This window comes from Sphaeramia orbicularis, chromosome 9, assembly GCF_902148855.1.
Source record: "Sphaeramia orbicularis chromosome 9, fSphaOr1.1, whole genome shotgun sequence".
Taxonomy (NCBI): Eukaryota; Metazoa; Chordata; class Actinopteri; order Kurtiformes; family Apogonidae; genus Sphaeramia; species Sphaeramia orbicularis.
Genome location: NC_043965.1, coordinates 45,132,446 through 45,160,330, shown reverse-complemented (window position 1 = coordinate 45,160,330; position 27,885 = coordinate 45,132,446). Strand labels below are relative to the sequence as shown.

General features: G+C 39.6%; 1 protein-coding gene across 2 annotated transcripts in view; it reads right to left on the bottom strand.

Annotated features, from left to right (window-relative positions):
- Positions 1-340: 340 nt before the first annotated feature.
- Positions 341-27,885, bottom strand: part of LOC115426471 (golgin subfamily A member 4-like) — a 32,569-nt gene continuing 5,024 nt past the window's right edge. For both annotated transcript variants that reach the window (XM_030144608.1, XM_030144609.1), the window contains exon 5: positions 341-4,025. In XM_030144608.1, the coding sequence (XP_030000468.1) occupies positions 1,234-4,025 (2,792 nt within the window). In that variant the 3' untranslated portion in view covers positions 341-1,233. The remainder of the gene's footprint in view (positions 4,026-27,885) is intronic.

Below are 27,885 nucleotides of genomic sequence, written 5' to 3'. Positions count from 1 at the left end.
ATGAGAAAATATGAATTAAATCATATTTTAAAGTTTATTGCATTTGAGCATGTGGTACTAATAGTGGGACCTAACTTTAGAATTGTGTGTTTTTTTTGTTTTTTTGTATTATTTTGTTGTATTTTATTATATATGTGTATGTATGTATGTGTATGTGAAGATATATGTGTGTGTGTGTGTGTGTGGGGGGGGGGTTATACTTTTTTTGTTTTGTTTTTTAGTTCATTTATTTATTTTATTTTTCATTTTTTATTCTTTGTTCATTTTTTTTGTGTGTGTATATATGTGTATATGTGTGTGTATGTATATGTATGTCTGTATACATGTTTTTTTTTGTTTTTTTTTCCTTTTCCCTCACACCTCCCTCCTTCAGGTCATTAAAGTGATTGTATGAAGGTGTGCAACTCACTAGTGAAAAAAGCCCTGATGAAGACCAGAGGTTGCAGAGTGAGAATCATGTTTGGGTTTAAAAGGAGCATCAACAAAAGGCTCAGTCATTCACAAGCAAAGATGGAGCAGGATTCAGCACTCTGAACAACTACATAAGCAACTGGTCCAAGTTTAAGAACAAGCTTTCCCAATGTCCAATTGTAAGGATTTTAGAGATTTCATCATCTACTGTTAATATCAAAAGATTCACAGAAAATCAGTGCATGAAAGCAGCAAGACTGAAAACCAACACTGACAGAACATGACTGGACTTGGACCTTCTCATCCCACTGCATTAAAAACAGACATGCTGTAAAGGATTTCAGCTCATGGACTAAAACTACTACGCAAAGCACAAACTAAATATGAACAACACCCAGAAACACCACCACCTGAGCTCATCTGAGATGGACTGATGAAATGGAAGTGTGTGCTGTGGTCTGATGAGTCCACATTTCATATTATTTTTGGAAATAATATTTTCCAGGCTAAAGAGAAAAAGGACCATCCAGATTATCAGAAAAGAAATCTACAAAGGTCAAAAGACAGCATCTGTGATGGTATGGCGGGGGGGGGGGGCATGCCAGTGCTTGTGATGTGTGTAACTTTCACATCTGTGAAGCCACTGTGGACTTGGTCCACCAGAGCCACATGAGTCCACCTCCATGTGGAACTGGAGGAAAATAGCCGCACTGTGTCAATGATCAAAGGTTAAAGGTCAGCAGATGTGCTCCAAATGACCTGGATACTGATGGGTTGAATGGCAGTTGAACATGTGGTAATGAGGAGTTGTATGGAGGATCATCAGAGGATGGAACATCTACTCTTGTGTTTCTCCTTCAGGTCATTCAGCTCTTTTTCTTGCTTTATCTTCAGGTCTGCCATTTCTTGTAGTTTAGCTTTTTCAGTTTTCAGCTCTTTTTCTTTCTCTCTCAGTTCTGTTTTTAATCCTCTTTCAGTGTGGCTTGACAGCACCTTCAACAGATCATAGTCTTTACTGTGCACTCCCTGTTTCTCTTGGATTTCTTTGCTGTGTTTCTCCCTCAGATCTTTGAGTTCTTTGTCATGTTTTTCCATCAGAGCTTCGAGGTCTTTGGTGTATTTCTGTCTGAAATCATTAAACTCCTCAGCTTGTTTTCTTGCCTCGTCTTCATATTTGTTCTTCATGTCTTCCATTTTTTTCTTGTAGTTTTCCTCTAATTCTCTTCTCTCTCGTTCTTCCTGTTCTCGTCTCATTTGATCTTCTCTCTGTCTTTCCGTTTCATATTTTTCCTTCTCTTGCTCATATTTTTCTCTGAGTTTTGTGATTTTCGTTTGCTCTTCCTGTTGCCTTTGTTCGTCTTCTTCTTGCCGTTTTTTCCACCAGTCCTTCCTTTTCTTCTCCCATTCTTCCTGTTGTTGTCCCACCTCCTTTCTGCTCTCATCCAGTTTTATGTTGATGTTCTCTTTCTCCTGTGATTCAGATCTGATCTTTTCCTCCATGGCTCTGATCTTCTGCTCCCATTCTTGCCGTTTCGCTTCATCCTCTTGTTTCTTTCTTTTGTCTTCTTCCTCTCTCATTTCCTGTTCTTTCCTCCTCTTCTCATACTCCTTGTTGATGTTTTCCTCCATTTCTCTGAGTTCTTTGTCTTTCTGTTTTCTCTCCTTTTCTGTTTCTTCATTTTGTTCTTCCATTCGTCTTTTCATTTCTTCCATTTTCTCCTCATAGTTTCTTTTTAGCTCTTCCTCCTTCTTCTTCATCTCTTCTTCTTTCTCCTTCAATAGTTTCTCCATCTCCTTCTTTATCGCTGCTTCGGCCTCTTCCAACATCTCGTTGGTGTAGCAGCTGCCTCCACTTTCTTTCACCATGTTGTCGATCTTGTCGATCAGTTCACTGACCTGAGTGCAATTGTTCTTGTTAAAGTTGTTGAACACATGGTATCTTCCTCCACAGTCATAGATCAGCTTCTTGAATGAATCATCACATTCTGTTTCAATGTAATCCTCGATGGACTGCTCGTCATTTTCCAGTTTATCTCCACCTGTGAAAAGGATGATGGTGAATCTTTCTGCATTCTTTCCAAATCCTTCTTTGATGAGTTTCAGTGTGTCCTTCTCTTCAGGCGTGAATCTGCTGATCTGAAGTGTCAACAGGAAAACATGTGGTCCTGGAGCCAAAAGACTGATGCACTTCACCATCTCCTCCTGAACCTCGTCATTGGTCATGGTGTAATCGTAAAGGCCTGGAGTGTCGACCACAGCGACAGGACGACCGTCCACCTGAGCAGTTGCTTTCTGACAAAGTTTGGTGACTGATTTTTGACTTGATTTAGCTTTAAAGTCTTTTCTTCCGAGGATTGTGTTTCCTGAGGAGCTCTTTCCACTGCCGGTTTTTCCAATCAAAACAATCCTCAGACAATCTGGACTCTGTTTATCTTCATCAGCTGCTACAGATGGTTGTTTCTTTTTCAGATTTTCAATCTCAGACTGTTGCTCATTGATACATGCTTGCAATTGGATGATCTTCTCTATTTGGACTTCTACAAATGCTTCTGACGTGAAGCTGATTGGATTGTTTTTGTGGTGAATCAGTTTTTTCACAGTGTCCAACACCTCAGAGACATGCTGTTTGTCTCTGACATTGAGAATGACATATCTTCCTCCATATCTCTGACACAACTCCTGGATGTCATTACTCTTTTTTACAAAGTTCACCACAGCTGGAGCTGTAGGATCTGACTCCACAGTGAACAGAATCACAGTGAAATTCCTGATTCGAGAGCTGAATGTGTTGTGGATGGTCTCAAACTCTACCTTGTCTTCATTGGTGAGTGGACCCACTGGTAGGACCAGGATGAAGGCGTGGACGCCCTCAGGTTCACAGAGGGAGATGGACTGGAATGACTCTTTCATCACTTCTTCCTGAGGTCTTCCATTCAGGACAGGCAGCTCCACCACAGAAACCTGATGTCCACAGACCTCCACCTGATGTTTAACAAACTCTGAAGAACCTGAATGAAGCTCAGTCAGACCTAGAAGGGCCCTGGCTGCTGAAGTCTTCTCTGATCTTCTGCTTCCACACAGAACCAGGTTTAAAGGTGGTTTGATGACTGTGGACAGAGGAGCGAGGCTGTTGTCTTTAGTTTCTTCAATCATCTTCATTAAAAAATTGCGGTCTTCTTTTAACATGTTGTAGTGTCTTCCTACACAGTCTTTCAGGAGCTCATTGACAGAGAAACTCATTTCACTGATGTGATCATGTGTGAAGACAACCATTGAGTGTTTGAAGGCATCTGGACCAAACAAACTCAGGATGGACCTCAGTGTTTGACTGTCCTCCTCAGTGAAATCTGATGGCTTCACCAACAGCAGAAGAACATTTGGTCCAGGGGTCAAGTAGTTCACTACTTTTCCCAGTGATTCCACCGTCAGACTGCAGATGTCTGGAGTTTTCACCACTGTTAGTGGTTTTCCTCTCCACTCTCCATCGACAGTCACACAGTCTTTGGCTGGGAAGGATTTTAAGGAAGGTGAACTTTGCTTCCCAAGGATTAAATGAAGAAGTTTAGTCTTCTTGTCTCCACTTTTCCCAAACAGAACAATCCTGAGATCAGATTCTGTGGAGACAAAGACAATATAATGGAGAGTTTCATTAAAATATAAAGTATCATTAACTCCATTAATAACAGTTAAACTGTATAAACATGGAGGAAAGAGTTAGTTGATTTAATAAAGTGAAGGTTTTATATTAAGGTTTCTCCTATAAATGTTTTTCTGAAGTAGCTGTGGTAGATGGAGCTGCACAATCACAACTGACTCATCCTCCTCTAAACTTTCCTGTTACAACCTTTAATTAGGATTGAATTATACAAGAAAAACAAACTGAGTTTGAGTTTTCTCGAATGAGATGTTTTCCTATCTCACAGGAAGTCAGCACTATTCTCTGCTGTAGTGTGCTGGTGGGGTGGTGGTAGGACTGATGAGGGCAACAGGCTCAACAAGGTGGTGAGGAAAGCCCGTTCTGTGGTGGGACTGGACCTGGACAGTCTGGACACAGTGGCTGAGAGGAGGGTGAAGGACAAAATCTGTGCAATCCTGGACAATCCTTCTCTCTGCATGAGGAGCTGTGGCTGATGTTCAGCTCATTCAGCTGACGGATTATGCCACCCAGGTGCAGGACTGAACGTTTCAGGCGCTCCTTCGTTCCAACCACCATCAGACTGAACAACAGCAGCTTGGCTTGAACTACATCCTGCTCTAAGCAGTCGTTGCATCTGTCAATGTCACTTGCACACTTTTAAAAAGTCACCCACTGAAGACAGTTTTTTTCCTCAGACTACACAGCTGCTGAACAGCAGCTCAGCCAGAAGGAGGTAGCTGGGAACCTGCAGCCTGACTTTCAGTCTTTATAATTGTATTTATTTATTTAGTGTTTTTACATTACAATAAGAGAGCTAGTGCTATTGTTAAGTATTTTTATTGTTGCTGTGATTGTTATTTGTTTGTTTGTTTTTTCAATATTGGGTGGAGAGAGAGCCAGGGCACACTGTGTTTCATTGCCATGGTACTTGTACCCTGTACACACATGGCAAATAAACTTGAAACTTGAACCTACTGCACACTTGCTCCTTTATTATTATTATTATTGCTATTTTAGTCACTTTAAGCCACTATAAAAAACTGTTACATTGTTTATATTTTATCTCTTTATTTTTCTATTGTATTGACACATACTGTCTTGCGCTGCTGTACACACTTGAATTTCCCCTTGAGGGATCAATAAAGTATGCTTTATCTTAAGTAAAAAAAAATTCAGTTTTTTCCCCTCGTTCTAAAGGCTGCGTTTCCTAATCAGCTGTTCTGTGTTTTTACAACAAAGACCCTGACAGTGAAGAGACAGAATAGTCCATCATGACGTTTAGACTCAGAAGGACAGCAATGGAACAGGAGCAGTTCTAAAACAGATGGGTTAGGGTCTTGGTACAGATGCTTCATTCTCTTCAGTAACAGAATCTCTCCAGCTTGTGGAGCAGGTCCAGGAGATGTCAGGTGTTTCTAACCTACACAAGATGGCATCAGATAGGATTGAAGTCATGTGTCAGTTCCAGCAGAGGACAGAAGGACATTTACCTAGAAAAGGCTGAAATGAATTGGACCATAGGGACATGTTAAACTAAGGTTTGTCCTGTAATTAACATCACATTTGTCTTCAAACTTATATTTAGTCAGTCTGACTATTTAAAGGGTGAAAAGTAGTCACTGTTCTTCAGGAGATTAGGAAGACATTTTGATGGGGGGTGCTAGTGAGCAGGCAATGAAGTAGGTCACAACATTGGTGGGCTCTGCACAAAATTGTATTAAAGTCATTTTAAATGAAATTTTGATGGGAAATGTTATACGCCTAAACCATTTAAGACTACATGGCATCATCAAGACGGTTCTCTTTTTTATTTCTACAAATGTAAATGCACACAGCCAATGCAAATTCAAGTACATGGGTAAACCTGCTTCCACTAGCAAGCTAAAATCTGACACAGTTAGCCACATGCCTGACATGCCTGCTAATAGCACCTCAGCCCTTCACTCAGACCTGGATGTAATTAAACCACAGTGTCGGACATGGTAAAGAGGCTCTCTGGCTTTTCAGACGACATCACCACACTACAAAACACTGTTCAAAAACTGGAGAAGAGTGTGTAAACGCTGCAGGAGAAGTGCTTAGACATGGAGGGACAAATGTGGAGTAATAATATCTAATATCTGTATATTAAATGAAGATCCAGGCACACAACTTTGGTTTCAAACTGCTCAAAGAAGCCCTAAACTTGGACAAAGATGTGCTGATTGACAGATCTCATTGCTCTCTACAAGCACAAAAGCTGACAGTAAACCCAGAGCAGTCATTGCAAAGATGCATTACTATGAAGACTGTATGGACATTCTCCGCCGTGCACAGGAGGCTGGAAGGCTCTGTCACAACGGTTCAACTATCTTCATCTTCCCAGACTACCCACTGAGTGTGGCCCACGCCAGATCAGCTTTTAATGAAGTCAAAAACCTCCTACGGGAATGGGAAGGTGTTTGTTGCAGGATTCTCCATCCAGTTTTAATTACCCACAATGGAACGGAAAAATATTTTCAAGATGCAGCGGTGGCTATGACCGATGAGAAAAACAATATTCTGTAAGGAAGTCCATATGCTACAAGTGCAGCTCCATTGCTACGTTCATTTTTTTTTTCCTGTATTTGACTCTTTCTGCATCTCTTGTCTCGTACCATCTCAGCTGGGTGAGTATATTATGACTGAACTCTGATCTGACTTTGCACCACTGAACCTGTGGGAAGTTGTGTAAGTTTAGCTGTTGGAAGTTAACAATGGAACGGCAGGAGTCGTTTGATTCTGCTCTCATCAGTTTGATGATGTGCTAGCTAAGAATGAGCGCTGATATAACTGTCATTTATGTATCTATTTTGTTGGGTTTGTTTGTCATACATCTCACACACACACACATACATATATATATATACACACACACACACACACACACACACACACACACACACACATATATATATATATATATATATATATATATATATATATATATATATATATATATATACCATAAATTCCGGACTATAGACCGCACCTGAATATAAGACCCTAATTTAGAAAGAAAATCTATTTTGTACACGTATAAGCTGCGCCGGTTTATAAGCCGCGGGTGTCCACCAGTGGCGATTTCTCATAGACTGCAAGAGAAGCCCGGCTTCTCCTATCATTACAAAAATTAAATGGTTAAATATGTTCGGTTGTGTTGACATTTCATTGACTACACGTGTTAGAACACGTTCATCTCACAGACGAGTTCGTTCAGAATCAGCTTTATCACAAATCATCAGACTCAATGTTGTTCACTTCTCATACATTCCCGTTGCGCTGTTTCCTCATACGATCTATGGTCAATGCATTTCCCCGTTGAAGCCTGGCTTCTATGGGAGTCTGTGGGACCGAGTGGAACCTTTTTTTTCATTTAGTCAAAACTGAATGGTAATTGGATAAAGGTTTTCTTTGAGTTCAAATGAAATTATTCCCTGTATGTAAATGGGTCTGATATGTGTGAGCTTGCTGTCATATCTATAGGTTGATTCGTTGTTAATATGATGATTAAAAAACAAAAGACAAAAAACAAGGCAATAAAAGGATAGTAATAAAAGCACATTTTCTCTTTCTTTTTTTTTTGTCGGAGGACTTATTGGGGTTTCCTTTGGATTTGTGCCGATATGGGATTGACTTGCTTTTGCGCCGGCTGTGGATTCACAGACTTAAAATGACTTGAAAGACACTTAAAAGTGAACAAATTTTTGTTTTTCGTTCGAGTAGGACTTTTAATTTATTTTTAAAATATAAAGATTAAAAACAAGTAATTATGTCTGTTGTAATGTTTATGTTTACGCATTTGGCAGACGCTTTTTCCAAAGCGACTTACAGGGGAAAACCAATTAAATCACTCAATCAATCAAATTTTATTTATATAGCGCCAGATCACAAAAAAAGTTATCTCTTGACATTTTATATATAGAGTTGGTCAAAACCAGACTCTAAGTCAATTCTACAGAAACCCAACAGAATCCTCCAGGAGCAAACACTTGTGACTGGTGACAGTGGCGAGGAAAAACTTCCCTTTAACAGCAGAAACCTGGAGCAGACCCAGACTCCTGGAGGATGGTCGTCTGCCTGGACCAGTTGGGGTTAAAGAGAGAGAGTAGAGAAGGGGAAAAAGAGAGAGTGATAGAGATAGAGACTGGGGGAGAGGGGGAGAAGGGGGGAGTAGGGGGAGACACATGGAGGCGGTTGAGGATAAGTGAGTGGTGATGATGAGGGCAGGGAAGAGGCCGGACCACCGCAGCAGGTCCAGAGATAATCGTGAAAGAATCTGTGGTTATCCTGGGAAAAACCTTATTAGAATATTTAAAATGGAATGTTTGAAAGTGCTAGGACAGGAGGTGCTCTCGGAAGAGCTGGGTCTTCAGGAGCTTCTTGAAGATAGGCAGGGATGACTCTGTTCTTGTAGCACTTGGTAGAGCGTTCCACCAACGTGGAACGACCCATGAAAAGAGCCTGGATTGTCTTGTACAAGGTCTGGGGACCACCAGACTACGTTCCCCAGACGACCAGAGTGGTCGTGGGGCGACATAAGCTTTTATTAATGCACCTAAGTAGACAGGAGCAGACCCACGGAGAATTTTGTAGGCTAGGATTAAAGATTTGAATTTGATGCGGGCAGCTATGGGTAGCCAGTGTAACTCAATGAGTAAGGGGGTGACATGTGCCCTTTTAGGCTGATTGAAGACCAGACGCGCTGCTGCATTCTGGACCATCTGTAGTGGTTTGACAACACAAGCTGGGAGGCCCGTTAGAAGAGCATTGCAGTAGTCAAGACGGGAGATAACCATAGTCTGCACCAGGAGCTGGGTGGCCTGTTCGGTTAGGTATGGCCTGATCTTTCTTAGGTTGAACAGAGTGAAACGGCATGATCGGGTGACAGAGGCAACATGATCCGTGAAGGTCAACTGATTATCAATCATGACTCCCAAGTTACGTACGACACTGGTAGGAGCCAGAGGTATGGAGTCAATAGTGATGGAGATGTCCTGCTGTATGGTTGGCTTAGCTGGGAAGACCAGCAGTTCAGTTTTGGACAGGTTCAGCTGAAGGTGATGGGCTTTCATCCATGCAGATATGTCAGAGAGACAATCTGAGATCCGCACTGAGACTGTGGAGTCATCAGGTGGGAATGACAGATAGAGCTGGCTATCATCAGCATAGCAATGATATGAGAAGCCGTGTGAGTGGATGAGTGGATGTGAATATCATTTTCATTTAACATTACGCACGACGTGCGCATTAATTCTGAGATGCTTTAAATTTATGACGGTCTCTGGAGAGCTTTATTGGGTGTTTTCATTCAGAGTTTTGTTTTGTATATTTGTGAAACAATTTTAACATTTGAATGTTTACTATTTTTCCTTAAAAGTTCCCCTTTTGTGTGTGTTAATATTAACTTTATAAAGGTTAAGTTGTTAATGTTATCCATTCCTGCATACCTGGTAACAATAGACAGATTCTTCCCTGGGGTGTGGCAGGCAATAAGGTAAAATCGTCATATAAGCCGCGTCGGAGTATAAGCCGCAGTGTTTAAAGCGTGGGAAAAAAGTAGCGGCTTATAGTCCGGAATTTACGATATATACATATATATATATATATATATATATATATATATATATATATATATATATATATATATATATATATGACAGACTTGGATCTGATCTAAAATACACTACGCAGAGTGACCTGGAAAACTGATAAACATGTCATGTGTGGATATTGTTGTAAAGGGTTAGTTTATCACCATGTTCCTGTTGGGATTGGGTCCCTGTTGTTAGCATTACTGTTTCTTGTTTTACTTATTTTCTTGTTAGTGAAGGGATTATCTTTTGTATGTTTGGATTTAATCACATTACCCACTTTATATTCTTCAGTATTATTTTACTCAAAAGCTAATGGCTCATCCACTGAGTTACATTCCATCTAATATCTGCCAGGGTAACTTTTGATAGCTGGAAAGTCAAATCCCTAAATCATCTGGTCCAACAAAGAAAAGTGCTCACTAGAGCCAGCCCGCCCTATAAGCGAACTAAGCAGCTGCTTAGGGCCCCATGGCCACCAGGGGGATCCAAACTTACTCATGTAATTTGATTTGTTGATGATCTGGCAACGCCAGTTATAATGGTGATTGTAATGAAAACCTGGCAACTCAGGATGAAGTGATTAGTCAGTTTGTTGGAGCAGTTTCACCATGTCCAAATGACTATATCCGTCAGGTGCTGATAAATGAAAGACATAAAAAGGTATAGAAAAGAAATGACTCTCTCAAGGTAATGTGAAATACATTTTTCCATGAACACATAATGACAACAAATGCTTCATGGTAACTCAGCGAAGTGTTTGAGCACCGTCTTTTGCACTGTCACTGATGGATTTTGCTTACACTTTTTTGGGGGGCTATTATCATGTTGGAGATTAACTTGTTTAAATAACACCGTGATCTGAAGAGAAAAGTGATTTTTGAGACGCCCTAGCATTGATTAGAAACGGTTCTGCCCACAGTTGTGTCTGATGATCAGACTGGATTCATCAAAAATCACTACTCATTCTACAATGCTCTAAGACTTTTTTTCCTTTTTTTTTTTAAATAAATATATTTTGATTTTAGAAAAAAGAAATAATCGTCCCTCAGTTTGGAGGGATACAATATATCATGGCATTTTTTATGTACAGTGTACAGTCATCCCCAAAGTACAGAGGTCCATTTTTCCTCAGGTGCACTGACACACTGAGTTTTCCATTCCCATCCCACCCAGTGGCCGAAGCTCACTCCTTACCCAATACCCACCTAACATCTGCCCACCCACCCACAGGGTTACACATCATTGGTTATTGGATATATACAGTCGGTGAAAGAATGGGGAGGGTGAAGGAAAAAAAAAAAATACAGTCTACTCTCGTTAAACCGCCCGCCGTTATACCGCCATTTCCGCTTATTGCCATCCGCCAGCCCAGTTCCATGCACAAACAACACTTATACCATTGATTTCCCGACCGTTATACCGCCAGCGGCGCGGCGCGGCACCTCCGAGGTGCGCCACCGTGGCACCTCCGAGGTGCGGCTCCCAGTGTTGTCTTTTCCGTGGAAACCGGGTCGAAATGGCTCTTTGAGTGTTAAAGGTTGCCGATCCCTGCCGTACAACATAACAGAATCAAGATTTATTTAGAAACGTAATTAGAACGGGTTAACGGAGGCAGCATAGACATCATATAGTAAAGACATGCACATTATGGACGCAACCCGTTGTAACGCCATTTTCGCTATACCGCCAATTTGGCCGTGAACGGAAGTTGGCGGTATAACGAGGGTAGACTGTACAATAAGTTTTTCTTTTTTTTTTTTTTTTTTTTGTAAAGGGAGAGAAAAAGATTGCTCACTGCTGTCATAGGTCATGTAGTTTCCACCTCGGTATCAAGAGGTACCTGTAAAGAGTCATAATATTCAAAAAAGGGCCTTCATATCTTGAAGGCAGAGTGAGAAAATCCTTAAAGTGTGTACTTGATTTTTTCTAGCTTTAAAAAATACATAACATCTATAACGGAATGTGAGAAGAATGGAGGGGTCTGTTGTTTCCATTTGAAGAGGATCGAACGCCTCGCTAAGAGTGTAGTGAAAGCTACAACAACACAGGCTTTAGTTGGTAGGACAGTATGAGATTCCTCTGACATTAGGCCAAAGAGACCACAGATCGGATCTGGATCCAGCTGGGTTCCAAACATCTCACTAAAGGCTTTAAAAATACTCGTCCGGAAGGTAGAGAGGTTTGGACACAGCCAGAACATGTGCATTAAGTCTGCTGGTTTTCCTCTGCATCAGGGCACAAGCCCCAACAGTTGGATATATTTTTGCCGACCTAGTGTCAGTAAAATGAGCTCTGTGCTCCAGTTTCAGTTGTATTAAGCCATATTTAGCAGACGCAGACGACATATGTATCGGAGTCCCATTGACTGTCTCTTAAAAACTACACCAAGGTCAGATTCCCAGGCCTTCTTCAGGTTTTCAGTCAGGGGTGATTTCTCATAGACTGCAAGGGAAGCCCGGCTTGTCCTAAAATTACGAAAATTAAATAGTTAAATATGTACGGTTGTGTTGACATTTTATTGACTACAAATGTGTTAGAACACGTTCATCTCACAGACGAGTTCGTTCAGAATCAGCTTTATCACAGATCAATGGACTCGATGTTGTTCACTTCTCATACATTCCCGTTGCGCTGTTTTCTCATTTGATCTCTGCTCAGTGCATTTGCTCGTAGACTGCGGGCGTCTCTGGGCTTCAATGGGACTGAGTGGAACAGTTTTTTTCATTGCCTCAAAACTGGACAGTAATTGGATAAATGCCACAATGTTGTCCCGTCCCCGGACGCTGGGCGTCTCTGGGGGTGAATGGAGCTGTGGGCGGAGCTCGGCCAGGCTGGACGCCAGAATCCCACGTGCTGATTGGAGGATCAGTCGAAAGGCTGAATCCCGTTTGATTGACAGCTATTTTGAGATCTACTCCTTCACTGACACAGTTCAGTTTAATACCGTCGCACATTCTGCTGTGAAATCCAGAGAGAAACCACTACGAAATTACTCGTTCATTTCTTGCACTGTAAATAAAACACACTCACTGGACTTCCTTGTTTCAATTTAACATAATTTCAGTGTTTTCTTGTTTCAGTTACATAATTTAATCATTTCTTGTTCGAGTTTAATATCGTTTTGTAGATAGTTAAATCAATCATACTGTCGGCTGTCGGAGTGAAAGGAGCATCTTTTGTTTAAAAAGGCTGAAGTCTTACACTCACAACACAATGGGCCAAGGCCGTCTAAGCAGCCCAGCTCTGCTGGACATTGAGAGGACACTGGTCCAGTCCCTGGAAAAGACGCCTACTTGGTACGATAAGGTCACTGACCATTTTATAAAAAGGAACGGAGGGCCGAATTTATGTTTAAATAACTTGACAATTTTTATTTATTTATTTATTTTTTTATGTAAGCCGACAATGAGCTTCCCCTGTCTAAAAGATGAGCAGCCACCACTGTCTTCAGTGGAGGGTGGGTTAATGTTCTGAATGAGATCGTATATCTGAGCAATCAGGCCTCTACACTCGGATCTCAATTCAAGAATATTATCCACCTGTGATCTCATGGGCCTATCTGGAGACGAGTTAAATGCCTTTTGTACAAAGCTCCTGATCTGTAAATAGTGGAATAAATGGTTCTTAGGTAACTCACAAGCTTGGGATAATTGGGAGAAGAATGGAAATACATTTACTATATACAAAACCCAAACTGATTTGACTAGCGGCATTGTACCCGCGGTGCCACTGTACGATAGTGCCCTCCGTGGTGCAACAGCGGCATTGCACCTGTATGCCCTCCCGTGCTGCAACATCGGGACATCGATCGGACACGCGTCGTACACAGAACGTCCATTATAGTAGGATTCCTTTGTTGAACCATAGGGTGAGTGCAGGGTCTGTACAAGACCGGATAAACATGCGGTTCGACCTAACCGGGGCAAGGGTAGAAGGGCCTTGCAGCCCAAAATGTTTCCTAAATTGAGCCTGTATTCTTATAGAGTGGTTAACTATCATGCTGAAGTTCAGATTGTTGCTATTAAGGGGCAAGGCTGCACAAATCACTGAGCCTAAACAATGTTGGCAAGACGAAAACTTCAATTGCACCCAGTATGCCCATTCCACAATTGGTTTATCTTCAGACCAGTGGATTAGTTTCTGGATGTTACATGCCCAATTGGTAGGGCCAGACCTCCTGAATAGTTTGATCTTTGGAGGTGGGTCTTGCTGATACAGCTAGGTTTGTTGGAAAGACAAAAAGAAATAATAGCTTTATCAAAATCAAGATTTTATAATTAAGATTAGGACATTTTAAAAAAGATATAAAACTTTAGAAAACACTATCCTTTTAATGAGGTTCACGTGTCCCGCTACTGACAACAGTAAAAATGACCCACCTATTCATATCTTGCTTGCACTTCTTAAGGAAAACAATGAAATATTTTGTAAAAGTGGCAGGAAAAGAGTGGGTGACCTCAGTTCCTAAATATTTAAAACCATTTTGGACATTTTTAAATGGAAAAAGATTAGAGGATAGTATGTCTGCTTTCACATTTAGTAGAAATAATTCACTCTTCTGCAAGTTCAACTTGTATCCCCAAATTTTTCAAAACTGTTTCAAAATATCCAGAATACAAGGCAGTGATGAGGTTAGGTCAGAGACAAAGAGAAGCCTATCATCTGCATAAAAAAAACTTTAAACTCCAGTCTGTCCCACTGTATACCTTTAAAAGTTTTACAGAGTCGCAGCGCTATTGTTAAAAGTTCAATGGTTAGAGCGAATACGAGAGGGGACGGGGGACATCCCTGTCTAGTCCCCCTCTGAAGGGGGAAGTAGCTGGACTGGGTATTATTAGAGATCACTGAAGCCAAGGGAAAGGTGTAAAGCATCTTGATCAAGGTGACAAATTCTTCTTTAAAGTCAAATTTGTCTAGGGTGAAAAATAAATGTTTCCACTTGACCCGGTCAAAGGCCTTTTCAGCATCAAGTGAGGTTACTATCTCAGGGCTCTCCGACCAAGTCGAGTGGACAACATTGAACAGCTTTCTCAAATAAGAGTAAGAGTGCTGGCCTTGAATAAATCCTGTTTGGTCAGGTGAGACAATATCAGGGATCACACTCTCTAGACACTTGGCTAAGACCCTCAACAATATTTTAAAGTTGATGTTTAGCAAACAAACTGGTCAGTATGAAGCACACAAGCGTGTTAATTCAAAGACTTGTAAACATTCTTCACAGCCCCACTCCACCCAGTACTCCAGATGTGATTTTATCACTAGACGCTGAGATAGCATTTGATCGAGTAGAGTGGGACTATCTTTTCAACACTTTAAAAAATATATAAAATTTGGCTTTGGTGTAAAAGTTATATCATGGATTCATATTTGACATGCTTCACCTGTTGCAGCGGTTTGTACAAATAATAATCTTTCATCCTTTATTCCACTTGTGCATGTAACTAGGTAAGGCTGCCCTCTTTCCCCGTTATTGTTTGCATTAGCAATTGAACCTTTGGCACCTACAGTGCATAATGATGTCACAATTAGGGGTATACTAAGCGAAGACTCAGAACATAAAGTGTCACTCTATGCAGACGACACCCTTTCGTATATGTCTGACCCATTAAAAAGTCTGCCACAATTGCTTACTCTTCTGAGCGTTTGTGTATCAGGCTATAAAGTAAATATGCAGAATAGTGAGCTTGTACCCATTAATTTTGCAGCAAAACAAACTGTGCTAAGTCCTTTGCCATTTAAATTAAGTACAGACAAATTCAGATACTTAGGAGTGTGGATCACTAACAATTACAAGCACCTGTATAACACAAATTTCCCTCCATTAGTAGATTCAATAAAACAAGATTTTCAATGTTGGAGCACACTACTAATGTCCTTAGGGGGCAGAATTAATATAATAAAGATTAATATATTACCCAGATTTCTGTATATTTTTCAATCTGTACCCATTTTTTTTAACAAAACAGGTGTTTTCACTTATCATTTGGAACAGAAAAAGCTGCGTGCATCTGGAAGAATATTCTACAGAGGAACAAAGAACACGGGGGACTATCATTACCTAACTTTCAATATTACGACTGGACAGCCAATGCACATGCATTGCTATATTGTCTTAAGGTTCCTCTTAACAGTTGCCCTAAATGGTTGACCCTTGAGAATGTATCATGCCGATCCGGTTCTTTATGCTCTTTGCTATTCTCAAAATAGATTCCATCTTGACCTATATCTGAACTGTCTTTAAACCCATTGATCAAATATTAATTTAAAATATGGGTGCAGTTTAGAAGAAGTCTAGAGCCCTAGAAAGCACCATCAGTGACCAGCTTCTTCACCCACGCTGCACAAAGGAGAGATACCGCAGGTCCTTCCTTCCCTCTGCTGTCAGACTTCACAATCAGTCCTGCTCCCAGTAGATCACCACATATGTGGAGTAATAACAACCCTCCCTCTATCCCATCTATGCTGTATATACTCTGTGTTTATATATATATATATATATATATATATATATATATATATATATATATAATATTCTAACCATTGCACTACATCATACCAAACCATATTTGCACTATCCTTTTTAAACACTTTTTTTATTCAAATTTATATGACTGCTCTTACGTGTATGTGCATGTTGTGTGTATGTTTCATGCTGCTGATAACACTGTGAATTTCCCCATTGTGGGATCAATAAAGGAATATCTTATCTTAAGTTTATCACTGAATGATTTATCAGTTTATTCTCCTATTGTAAAAAATGTTATGTTTATTCCTTCTGTTATTGATCATTCTTTTTATATTTGGGAACACTAAAGCATATCTATGTTGATGGACTTTTTGCCTCATTCCAGTAAGTAAAAGCCAAGTTTCAAATTCCAGACTCTCACTTCTTCAAGTACCTCCAGCTTCACAGTTTTGTGTCTTCTTCGCTCAGCCACTTCTCTTCCCAGCCACCTGACTCACTTCTTGGAACTGTTTTGGACATAAATCTACATTCCAAAGGGACAATTGGTAAAGTATACACTATAATCAAATCCTCTAATTTGGAACCCTTGGTGTGTGCTCAAAGAGAATGGGAGAAAGAATTGGCCACAGAGTTTCCTTAAGATGTATGGTAATCTATACTTCACAACATGCATTCATCCTCAATCTGTTTAAGACATAAAGTAATTCAATTCAAGGTGGTTCACAAACTGCATTGGTCTAAAGTGAAGTTGACAAAAATTAAATCGGACTTGAATCCTACTTGTGATCGTTGTGAAGCTGAACCGGCCACACTGTCTCATATGTTCTGGTTTTGTTCAAAACTGAAAACTTTGACTTTCGGTGACGCGATGACTAAGGCAGCAGCTTGAATTCGGAGCTCCTGAGGAGAGTGCTTATAAACTAGCCAATGATCAGTCCTACTTTTATTTTCCATTTAAAATTAATTGTATAAAGTGGTCATCATGGCGAGTCTCAGAAAAGAGACGGAAAAGAGGATTAATAAACCACTGAAAGCATCAAAGGACCAACAAAATGATTCCGAACAGAGTGCAGTGTGTGAGGACAGCATGGCAGCTATGCTAGCTGAGTTGCGCACATTAAGAAAGGAACATGCTGAAGCCTCGAAAGATACCAAAGAATCTTTAACAAGAGTAGAAACTGCACTCAGTGAAGTAACTGAGAGAACGACACAACTTGAGTCTAGACTGACAGAATATGAAGAGAGGTTGGCTGCTGCGGAGGAAAAGTCACAACGAAGTGAAAGAGCCCTACGCTATTTACTTCATTGAGATGCTAGCATATCCGCGAAATGTGAGGACCTTGAATCCAGAGCAAGAAGGAACAATTTACGCATTTATGGAGTAAAAGAAGACGAAGAAAACAACAGTAACATGATAGATTTCATTAGTGACCTTATCCGAACATCACTTACATTACCAGGAGACTTGAACCTAAACATAGTGAGAGCACACCGCTCCTTAACTATGAAGCCGAAAAACCCAGAGAGTCCACCCAGGTCCATCATTGTTCGATTTCTGGATTACAGAACCAAAGAAAGGGTGATCCAGGAAGCATGGAAACACCGCGGAGGAACGACATATAAAGAGCAGAAAATTTTTTTCGACCAGGACTATACAGTGGATATCCAGAGGAAACGCAAGCGAGAGACGTAATAAAGCGACTGAAAGAGAAGAACATAAAAGCACAATCGCCATTTCCAGCCAAGCTGAAACTTCACCTGGAATCCGGAGTAAAGACCTTCACATCCCTCGCAGAGGCAGCCGAAACACTGGAGGGTTTGGGTGTCCACGTTGAAGTGGATGAACGGGAGACACTGCTCACCAAACTTTCACGGAATAATTGGACCGAGACTTCAAACAGATGGGGCATGATGACCAACGTGGATCTGAAGGGATTTTTCTACAATGGAAAATGACTGTGGACTCATTTAATACCGTGAGTAAACTGCGGTGAAATGTCAATTAATACATAGACAACTGTAAAGCAATATTGATATGTTGTGGCTAGTTTATCCATAGAAAGCTACAGGGAAATATATTGGAAAAATAGACTCTCCTCAACTGAGTTCTCCTTACTTTTTTCCTTTCGTTTTGATATTTTCTGCTTTAAGTTTATTATTTTGGTAAATTTACTATTTACGGGCTATTGTAAAGACATCCGACTTACGTTTAGCCACTCGCACTGTGTGCACACCCGGAGAGACTGTCACTACTCTCTGTCCTTGGTGAGACTGATGGGTTTTAAATCAGTCGGGTTTTTGGAAGTCAGTTCTTTCTTCCTGTTTGATGAATGTTCTTGTTTTCATCTCTGTTCTCTACAATGTTCGATGCTACATGTAAAGGGTGTTATTTTGTGGTCATATGAAGTGCATTATATGTTCTCAGGAAAACTTGCGTTTATCTTTAAAGGATGTATGAAGGGGTACAGCTGTCCAAATGGATAAATTGACTATAGTCAGTTACAATGTCCATGGTTTAAATCATCCTATAAAACGAAAAAAAATAGCAAACCAGTTGAAAAAAATGCATTGTTCTATTGCTCTGTTACAAGAGACTCACTTAAATCAAAATGAACATCTAAAACTAAGAAGAGAATGGGTCAAACTAGTATATAGTGCTTCCAATGGAAAGAAAAAAGGGGTTGCAATTTTAATAAACAGAACTGTGGCTTTTAGTGCAGAAAAGGTGGTACAGGACAAATTAGGAAGATTTGTTATGGTAATAGGAAGAGTGGGGGAATCTGATATCTCAATTTTGAATGTTTATGCTCCAAACGAACACGATCCAACTTTTTTTAAAGAACTGGGGAATGTAATAGCAGATAATGCAAAAGGTATGTTAGTAGTAGGAGGAGACTTTAATGCAGTACAAGATGGAAAGATGGATAGGACCTCAATGGAAAAGGGACCCCCAAGTCCTAAAACACACATGTTAAATAATTTCATTTCTGAATTGGGACTTGTAGATCCATGGAGAGCTAAAAACCCTAAAGGGAAAGATTTCAGTTTCTTCTCTAATGTTCATAATAGCTACTCTAGAATCGATTTTTCTGTCTACCTCTACAATATATTTATAAAGTAATCGATTGCCATATTGAACCTATAACCTTAAGTGACCATGCTCCAGTCATATTACAAATAGATTTAGGAACGCATTCATTCTTTAAGTATTGGAGACTGAATGTCTCGCTACTGAATAATACAGAAATTGTAGATGACTTGAGACAAGTCTTAAAAGAATATTTTGAGATAAATGATAATGGAGAAGTTAATCCTGCAGTCTTATGGGAGGGAGCAAAAGCAGTCATAAGAGGAAAAATCATACAGATATCATCACAACAGAAGAGAAAGCAACTGGAGGACCAGCTGAATCTAGAAAACAAAATAAAACTTTTGGAGACACAACACAAAGATACAAGATCAAATGATATGATTATTACTGAACTCAAGGAAGCAAGAAAAGCTTTAGATAAACTTTTATCACTCAAAGCAGAAGGAGCTTTAAGATTCATTAAACAAAGATATTATGAGAGGGGAAACAGGGCTAGTCGTCTCCTAGCTTTTCAACTCTGCAAAGCTCAAGCTGACCAAACTGTCGCCAAAATAGTCCATCCAACAAGTACTAAAATAGTATCACACCCCAAAGAAATAGCAGAGGCATTTGCGACATTTTACAAAAATTTATACAGAGAACCCAGATTACAATCAACAACTGATAACACCAACATTTTCCTTAAAAAATTAAAGTTACCCACATTAACGAAAGAGGCATCATCACAAATGGTTTCACCCATCACAGAAGCTGAAGTAAGAGATGCAATAAAAAGACTGAAAAATAATAAATCCCCAGGAGTAGATGGACTTCCCGGAGAATTTTACAAATGCTTTATTAATGATCTAGCACCAGTATTAACAAGGGTATTTAGATACGCCCTTTCTAGGGACAACCCTCCTGAAACTTGGTCACAGGCTATCATATCTGTAATTCATAAGGAAGGGAAGGAATTAACATTCTGTGAAGGATATAGACCCATTAGTTTGCTATGTAATGACCAAAAACTGTTGACAAGTATTTTAGCACGAAGAGTTCAAGTATATATTGGATTATTAATTAAGACAGACCAAACAGGGTTCATCCCATGCAGACAGAGTGCTAATAATATAAGGAGAACCTTGAATATTATTAACTATGCGAAGAAAAATAAACAGACATCAATGCTCATAAGTTTTGATGCACAGAAGGCATTCGATACTGTGAATTGGGAGTTTCTGTATAAGACGCTGTCTGCAATGGGATTTCATCAAAAATTTATAAATTGGGTTAAAACTATTTATAAAAAACCAAAAGCAAGGGTCAGAGTAAATGGATGCTGTTCTGATTTCTTTGAATTGAAGCGAGGGGTGAGGCAAGGAGATTGTCTTAGCCCTCTGCTTTTCGCCATTAATATTGAACCCTTAGCAACATATATAAGACAAAATAACAAAATAAAAGGCATAAGGGATATGGGGAATACAGAACATAAAATATCCCTATACGCAGATGACATCTTGACCTACATAAGTGAACCAATTACATCTGTTCCTGCCTTAATGGATACTCTGAAAGAGTATGGTGAACTTTCTGGTTATCAGATCAATCAAACAAAATTGGAAGCTATGATGCTTAAAGGACAATGGCCTATTCAATTAACAGGAAGTTTTAATTTTCGCTGGTCACAAAAATTCAGATACCTAGGGATAATTTTAACGGCAGACATATCAAAATTGTTTAAAAACAATTATGGAAAGTTGATGAATAGTATAAAAGCAGATCTTATAAGATGGGAAATGTTACCACTTTCTTTAATCGGAAGAATAGAAACCATAAGAATGAATATTCTGCCCAGACTGCTCTTTCTTTTCCAGTCTTTACCTATCTATGTCTCCTCCGCTACTTTCACCACCATAGATAAATGGTTGTCAAAATTCATATGGCAAAGTAAACCCCCAAGACTTAAATTTAGAAGATTATTGTGCACAAAAATCAATGGAGGCCTGAGTTTACCTAACATGAAAATATATTATTGGGCTGCCCAATTAAGACCCATGGTCTCCTGGATACTTCAAGAAAAGGATACTATTTGGGTAGGAATGGAACAGTCTGAATGCTCAGATGTTCCATTGAACTCCATCCCATTTCTTAACTTACATACTGGTAGGATAAAGAAGTTTTCAAATATATGGGTTAAAAACACTTTGAAGGTATGGTTTACTGTTAGGAAAAAATTACAACTACCTAAGACTATATCCAGGGCCATGAAAATAGCCAACAATCCAGAATTTCTCCCATCAAAACTTGATAAGGGCTTTGAAAGATGGAAAGAAAAGGGTTTAGAAGTTTTAGACCAGTTATTTGAAGGAACTATATTAAAATCATTTGAACAACTTAAAGAAAAATATGATTTATCAAACCAGGACTTTTTCAGGTTCTTACAAATACGAAACTACTTAAACAGACATCCAGAACGGGAAAAGCTCTGCTCTCTACCATCTAAAATAGAACACTTTTTAATTTCAACAATAGATGGAACAGTGAAGAAAAAATTTATATCATATTTATATAAGATAATAAATGAGGATATGGGAGAGAATAATTTAGATATTAAAGAGAAATGGGAACTAGAGATGAACATAATAATTTCTGATGAACAATGGGAAACTTCATTTGAACAGGGACATAAAACAACAAATAGTCCTAATTGGAGGGAATACGGATGGAAGCTAAAAATGAGATACTTCAGAACGCCTCGTAGAACATCGAGATGGAGCAATACCTCATCTTTGTGTTGGAGGGGTTGTGGCTTGGTAGGAGACCATACACATATATTTTGGGATTGTCCAAAATTATCAGAATATTGGAAAAATATTCAAAGAGAAATAAAAGCATGTTTGTCCATAGACTTACCAATGAAACCATCACATTTTATACTGGGCATAATACCTGAGGATCTTCAGGAAAACAGTCAAACAAAACTGCTTAGAATACTTTTATTGATTGCAAACAAAGTAATAACAACCTCTTGGTTAAAGCCACAACCCCCCACAATAGTCCAATGGAGGGATAGAATTCAGGATGTGTATAACATGGAATATACCACTGCAGTGTTACAAATTAAAAGAGAAATATTTATGAACTGGACCCACATTAAGTCACATTTTAATTTGATGTAAGTGTTGTTGCTTTTCACTGTTGTTGCTGTTGTGGATTTCTATTTTGTTCTATCTCAGATTCTGAAAGAATGTCAAGGTTCTACCATGTTGTATTTTAATGGCTGATGTTGACCTCTCCTGAATATTCTGGTCCCTGTGGCCTTGGACTTGAAACAACCATGGACTACTACCCCCATTAAGATTAAGACTGAGATGTATATATATATATATACATATATACACATATATTTCTGTTATATAATGATTTGTTACAATGCACTGTATGGCTACACACATGAAATCTAAATAAAAAGAAGTTAAAAAAAAAAAACCCTGAAAACTACGGAAGCGTATTGCATTCACAAAAAAAAAAAAAAAATTTCGGCTCTGTTTTTCTGAATTAATGAGATAATTATCTCATAATTACGAGAAAAAATAAGTTAAAAAAAAAATCGGCGCTGTTTTTCTGAGTTTATAAGATACTGTTTCCTGAAAAAAAAAAAAAAAAGCTCTGTTTTTCTGAGTTTATGAGATACTGTTTCCTGAAAAAAAAAAAAAAGCTCTGTTTTTCTGAGTTTACGAGATACTGTTTTCCGAAAAAAAAAAAAAAAAAAAGCTCTGTTTTTCTGAGTTTATGAGATACTGTTTTCCGAAAAAAAAAAAAAAAAAGCTCTGTTTTTCTGAGTTTATGAGATACTGTTTTCCGAAAAAAAAAAAAAAAAAAAGCTCTGTTTTTCTGAGTTTATGAGATACTGTTTTCCGAAAAAAAAAAAAAAAAAAAAAAAAGCTCTGTTTTTCTGAGTTTACGAGATACTGTTTTCCGGAAAAAAAAAAAAAAAAGCTCTGTTTTTCTGAGTTTACGAGATACTGTTTTCTGAAAAAAAATAAAATGTGGCTGTGTTTCTCTGTCAGTGGGACAGTGGTCCCTGGTCCAGACAGGAGCTCCTTCTATCTGTGCTGCTGAAAGCCTCTCGGGGGAGCGTGAAGTTGTTTCCGTTCTCGTAACCGGTTCCGATTACGGATCATGGAACTAGTTTCATTCACAGAAATCAGAACCAAGCCCCGCTTCGTGCACGGATCAAGCCCTTCAACCACACCGGCGCTCGGAGCCTGTAGCCCTGCTTCCTGACAGGGCACGACCGCAGTGATGGGAGTTGGCATTAATGAAGTCAAATAAAATGACATTCACCAGCATTAAAGAAAATATACACAGCAGAAGAGTGCAAATGTGGATTCATTTATTTGTCAGACCTGATGGAAAGCATTAGTCAGAACTAGATCCATGGAGGAGCGGCTTGGTGAACCGGTTCGTCCCCCCCAATAACTTTCCATCAGGTCCAGGTGGACAGCTATCCGCTCCCTGGTGTGTAAGCCGGACTGGAGCGGGTGGACGGAGCAGCTCAACTCGACAGAACAGCGGCGCTCGGAGCCTGTAGCCCGGCACCACGACGCGGTGATGGGAGTTGGCATTAATGAAGTCAAATAAAATGACATTCACCATGATTAAAGAAAATATGCGTCTTGGTGTCCCGGTTCACCCCCCACCCTCGGACAGCTTTCCATCAGGTCCAGGTGGAAAGCTATGGGGGTGGGGGGTGAACCGGGACACCAAGGCGCTCCTCCACAGATCTAGTTCTGACTAATGCGTTCCATCAGGTCCGACAAATAAATGAATACACATTTGCACTCTTCTGTTGTTTCTATTTTCTTTAATGCTGGTGAATGTCATTTTATTTGACTTCATTAATGCCAGGACCTGGAGTACGCTGCTGACACCATCCTGCTCAGCACATCCTACAGTCAGCTGACAGATGCTCTGGGCAGATACAGTGAAGAGGCACAGAAGCTCGGCCTCCAAGTGAACTGGACAAAAACCAAGCTCACGCATGTCGGTGATGGGCCAGATCCACCTCCCCTGCAGCTTGGTAATGACATTGTAGAACCTGTCAAGAGCTTTGTGTATCTGGGGTGATGACAGACAACGGGGACCTAAAACCAGAGATTACCCGCAGAAGGGCCCTGGCAGCATCAGCTCTGATGTCTCTCTGGAAACCACTGTGGCGGAACCAGACCATCTCACGCAGGACGAAGCTCCGGATCTACAACTCTGCCGTCCTCTCCATCCTGCTCTATGGCTCGGAAACATGGCCCTTAAACCAGACTCTGGCTGCCAGAATAGATGGCTTTGATAGCAGGGCTCTCAGAACCATCGAAAACATCAGGTGGACCCGGCGGGTTTCCAATCAGGTGCTTGGAGCCCGCACACGCCAGCCCAAAGCATCCAGCCTGGCCGCGCAACGTCGCCCCCGCTGGTTCGGTCATGTCCTCCGCCTCCCTCCTGACCATCCAACAAGAGCCATCCTTCAGTTTGACCCGAAGGCCGCAGACTGGAAACGACCACAAGGCAAGTCCCGCACCCGATGGCTCGACGTCATTGCAGGCGACCTCCAACAACATGGAGTTACCATGGAGGACGCAGAGCAGCTGGAGCAAGACCACCAGCGATGGACAACACTGGTTCACCTGGTCGGCCCAATGCACCGGGACAGGACACCCGCCCCATGGCAGGAGTCCTAGTAGTAGTGGTAGTCATTAATGCCAACTCCCATCACCGCGGTCGTGCCCTGTCAGGAAGCCGGGCTACAGGCTCCGAGCGCCGGTGTGCTTGAAGGGCTTGATCCGTGCACAAAGCGGGGCTTGGTTCTGATTTCTGTGAATGAAACTAGTTCCATGATCCGTAATCGGAACCGGTTACGAGAACGGAAACAACTTCACGCTCCCCCGAGAGGCTTTCAGCAGCACAGATAGAAGGAGCTCCTGCCTGGACCAGGGACCACTGTCCCACTGACAGAGAAACACAGCTACATTTTATTTTTTTTCAGAAAACAGTATCTCGTAAACTCAGAAAAACAGAGCTTTTTTTTTTTTTTTTCCGGAAAACAGTATCTCGTAAACTCAGAAAAACAGAGCTTTTTTTTTTTTATTCCGGAAAACAGTATCTCGTAAACTCAGAAAAACAGAGCTTTTTTTTTTTTTTTCCTGGAAAACAGTATCTCGTAAACTCAGAAAAACAGAGCTTTTTTTTTTTTTTTTCCGGAAAACAGTATCTCGTAAACTCAGAAAAACAGAGCTTTTTTTTTTTTTTTTTTTTCCGGAAAACAGTATCTCGTAAACTCAGAAAAACAGAGCTTTTTTTTTTTTTTTTTTCCGGAAAACAGTATCTCGTAAACTCAGAAAAACAGAGCTTTTTTTTTTTATTCCGGAAAACAGTATCTCGTAAACTCAGAAAAACAGAGCTTTTTTTTTTATTCCGGAAAACAGTATCTCATAAACTCAGAAAAACAGAGCTTTTTTTTTTATTCCGGAAAACAGTATCTCATAAACTCAGAAAAACAGAGCTTTTTTTTTTTTTTCCTGGAAAACAGTATCTCGTAAACTCAGAAAAACAGAGCTTTTTTTTTTTTTTTTTCGGAAAACAGTATCTCGTAAACTCAGAAAAACAGAGCTTTTTTTTTTTTTTTTTTTTTTCCGGAAAACAGTATCTCGTAAACTCAGAAAAACAGAGCTTTTTTTTTTTGGAAAACAGTATCTCATAAACTCAGAAAAACAGAGCTTTTTTTCTTTTTTTCAGGAAACAGTATCTCATAAACTCAGAAAAACAGTGCCGATTTTTTTTTTTAACTTATTTTTTCTCGTAATTATGAGATAATTATCTCATTAATTCAGAAAAACAGAGCCGAAATTATTTTTTTTGTGAATGCAATACGCTTCCGTAGAAAACCTTTTGTCAGTCTATATTTAAATTTCTTTCTGATGTAACAGGGTCTCATATTGAACCTGAGGCAACAATTGCAATGTTTACATTATATATCATTCTTTTCATTTTAATCAAAACTATAAAACAATGATTGCCTTCACCACTCTTCTAGCTCACAGACTAATTCTACTTAAATGGAAAGATAAACCTCCAACATTTAAATATTGGTTTCTGGATCTTTTAGATCATTTAACATTGCACAGCAAAAATTGGAGAGTTGAATCAACTCCCACAGAGTTGATTTTAACTCTTTTTCAGAGTTTATATAGGTCCACACTTTACAGAGTTAAATTAACATTTTCATTGGAGTTAATTATTTAACACTATGCCAGAGTTGCCTTTTTAACTCAGAAACCAGAGTTAACTTTACACTGACTGATTTAACTACCAACACTCACAAGAGTTAAAAAATCGTAAATGGACTGAGCTTATATAGCACATTTTCTACACCTTCATGGTGCCCAAAGCACTTAACAATTCTTCGCATTCACACACACACACACACACACACACACACACACACACCAACAGGCGACCTCAACATGTGGATAGTCAGAGCCAGGATTTGAACCGCCGACCCTTTGGTCATTGGACGACCAACTGAGCCACAGCTGCCCTTCATAATCTCACCGACCTGGGTTATTAACCCATATGGATTTATTTTTTACACTGTCAGAGTTTCTCCTTTAACTCAAACAGAATTAAATTAACACCATGAAAGTAACAAAAATAACACTCATTTTACTTAATTTTCACTCTGAAAGTAGTGTTAATTTTAATCATAAAAAAGTGAATCCATTAAAAATGACTTAAAATTCAATGTGAACAGGATGATTCAAAGAAAGCTGATGCATTTTTTTTTAGAAAATTTATTTTTCCTCTTTTTTCTCTCTGACAGTGTCAGTCTGATAGAAACTGCACAGGTTCACCTGGTTTGAAATGCAGGGGCCAGGCAAATTAACTATGGAGAGACGCAAAACAACACTTCTCCTGAGTTAATTTCCACAGGCTTGTCTAACTCTTACCATTAACCCCAACTCTGAATGACATTTAACTCACAGTGAGTTTAAACTACACTTTGAGAGTGAAAATTGACTCTCAAATGTTTAACCCTGAAATTTCAACTCTCCAATTTTTGCTGTGTGGAAAAAATCAAGTATTCTATAAGAGGATGTGCCAATAAGTTATTCAGTACCTGTAACCTGTTCTGAATCACATAAAAGAGGTAGATCCATCACTTATTACAGAGGGGTCTTATTATTACTAGTCTAATATCTGAGTCTCTTTTTTTTTCATTTATGTATTTATTATTATTACTACTATTATTAATAATAATAATAATAATAACAATAATAATAATAATAATAATAATAATAATAATAATAATAATAATAATAATAATAATTTTATTTAATTATCTTCTTTTTTACGGTGCAACAGTGTGGGTGTCACAAGGGGTGGAAATGAGTGGACTCAAGTGCACGGTACTGAAGGGAAAGATCGGTTTATTTAACACAAATTAAAACAAAAACAAGGGATAACATAAAAACCTGGATTATTGTCAGAGTCCGTAGATGAAAGAATGTTTGGGTATGGAGCGGGTAGTGATGACCAATGGACCAGCACTGCACGGCTGCAATGCCAAGCCTTAAATAGGCAAACGGGTGACGTGCCGCAGCTGTGCAGAGCTCAGCAGGTGGGTCAGATCATG